Source organism: Cyprinodon variegatus, unplaced genomic scaffold (genome assembly GCF_000732505.1).
Source record: "Cyprinodon variegatus isolate N-32 unplaced genomic scaffold, C_variegatus-1.0 Scaffold1138, whole genome shotgun sequence".
Lineage (NCBI taxonomy): Eukaryota > Metazoa > Chordata > Actinopteri > Cyprinodontiformes > Cyprinodontidae > Cyprinodon > Cyprinodon variegatus.
The window spans coordinates 112,286-114,324 of NW_015151591.1; the positions used below are offsets into that span (position 1 = coordinate 112,286).

Here is a 2,039-nt window from a genome sequence, read left to right on the forward strand (position 1 = left end):
TGAAAACATCTGATCTAAGCCACATTGAAAAAGAAGGTTTAGCTGTTTGGAGACAAACATAAGAAAGAGAACCTCAGTGGGTTTAAATGTTATTTTCTGCTGCTTAAATTCTGGTTTTTCTTTCTTTTATGTCGCAGAGGAAGAGAAAACAGGCCAGCAGAGATGCAGACGCCCTCAGCCTCTGCAGTCTGGACAACAACGTAAGTTCAGCTTCAGTTACACTAGAAAAACAATCACTAAATAAGCAAAAACATTCTTAAATTAAATCTATGTAACTTTAAGTAATTGAGATAGTTTGCAAATGGAATGAGTATTTTTACTCTTAAAATAAGATATTCAGATAAAATCTACTTGAAATAAGACAATGCAATTGTGTTTTCTTATTTTAAGTGTAAATTGTTCCAATGGCAAAATGTTTTTTTTACCTCCTCAATCCAAGAAAAATTGCACTTATTTTAAGAAAAGTATAACTCATCTAGATTTGAATTTTTTCCAGTGTTGGTTCTGGCTCTTCTTGCCTTTAGACGCCGTTTTCTCCCCGATAACCAATCAGATGCCTGAAGCTTTGCAAACTTGAGACGTTGAACTGCTTCCTGAAAGCGAGCAGAGATTAGTTCACACCTTTGAAAAGCAGAACACAAATAGACCAACTTTCCTGCTGCAGTCGCTGTGTTTGGTTGTTTTTTTCTGCCCATCGGGAGCCGAGCTCCATGTTTGCTCTAAATGCAACAAGCCTTCAGCAAACATCATAATAGCCTCGGGTTCAAGCAACCAGCCAGAAAAACAAAAGTAGTGGCAAAGAACAGCAGATTTATTTCACACTTTTCTTGGTTTAGAAACAGAAAAAAAAACTAATGCAGAATCTTTGTTATAAGAAATAATCTTATCTTTACAACAAGTTAAAAAACTGAGGCAGCTGTAGAGTCAAAAGTAAGGGTGTTGTTTCTGATGCAGCGACTACTTACTTTACCCAGAAGTGTCACAAAGTACAAATTCTTTCTACTCCTCACATAATAAAAATGGATTTGTTAGTTTTGTTTCATTTCAGCTCATTTTCATTCTGGCCTGTTGGTATTAAAATAAAATAAAAACCATCAAAATAATTAGTTTCATCCAGACAAATAATTTCTTTGTGGCTGGACTCGGTGCTGCCCCAACTTGTTCTCCACATACCAAAATAAATAGTTTTACAAGATGATATAAAGTTAAATTTCCCCCTTTTGCCATTAGTTATAAAAATAAGAAAAAGAAGTCTAAGGAAGTTATCATCCAGAATTGTAGAAAAATGTTCCTTTAATAGGGTAGAGCAGTAAAGCTTCTGGCCTTAACAGGTTTTCCTGCATTACTTTTACTTTTATACTTTTACTGGAGTAAAAAGCTGAAGTTGATCCTTTAACTCCAACAAAAGTATTTCTAAACCAGTAGGATTTATACTTCTACTGCAGTAATAAACATTAATCTTTTCAACACCTCTGATTTGACCATATTGCGCCTTTATAACAGAACTTTAAGAGTTCAATAGTCTGCAGGTCTTTCAGAAGCTAAAGGAATGGCTGTAGCTAAAGAGATGCCTAGAACAGAGGTCTTCAACAGGGGGTCCGTGACCCCTAGGGGGTCCGCAGAGGTACTGCATGGGGGTCGCGAAGTTTTGGTTAATTAGACTTATATTCCCCCTTGCAATATTTTCCACTAATTGAAACGTCTTTAAATCCACATGAACATGAATTCAACACACTGTAGTGAACAGATAAATGAAGGCAGAAGATGTCTTTCAGTCATCAATGCAGATCTGCGTTTCTGGGTAAAAATAAGTCAAATATCTGACAAAAGAGTGGAAATTAGAAGATTATATAAAAACTGTTTTGTTATTGTTGTTCCAATAAGTTTAATAGTAAGAACAGAAACATAGACTCTTTTTTTAGTTCTTCAAAAATTCAGAGAAAGAATATTAAGATTTGACGCATAAAATATCTAAAAACATGACTTATATTTTTAGATAGTCTTCAACATAAATGACAAATGAACCAGAGAAAAGAGGT

At 34.7% G+C, this 2,039-nt stretch overlaps 1 protein-coding gene across 1 annotated transcript in view; it reads left to right on the forward strand.

Moving 5' to 3' along the window:
- arhgef3 (Rho guanine nucleotide exchange factor 3) overlaps positions 1-2,039 on the forward strand; it is a 41,069-nt gene that overhangs the window by 8,335 nt on the left and 30,695 nt on the right. Inside the window, exon 2 of the mRNA XM_015400717.1 lies at positions 138-200. Coding sequence (XP_015256203.1) covers positions 138-200 — 63 coding nt within the window. The remainder of the gene's footprint in view (positions 1-137; positions 201-2,039) is intronic.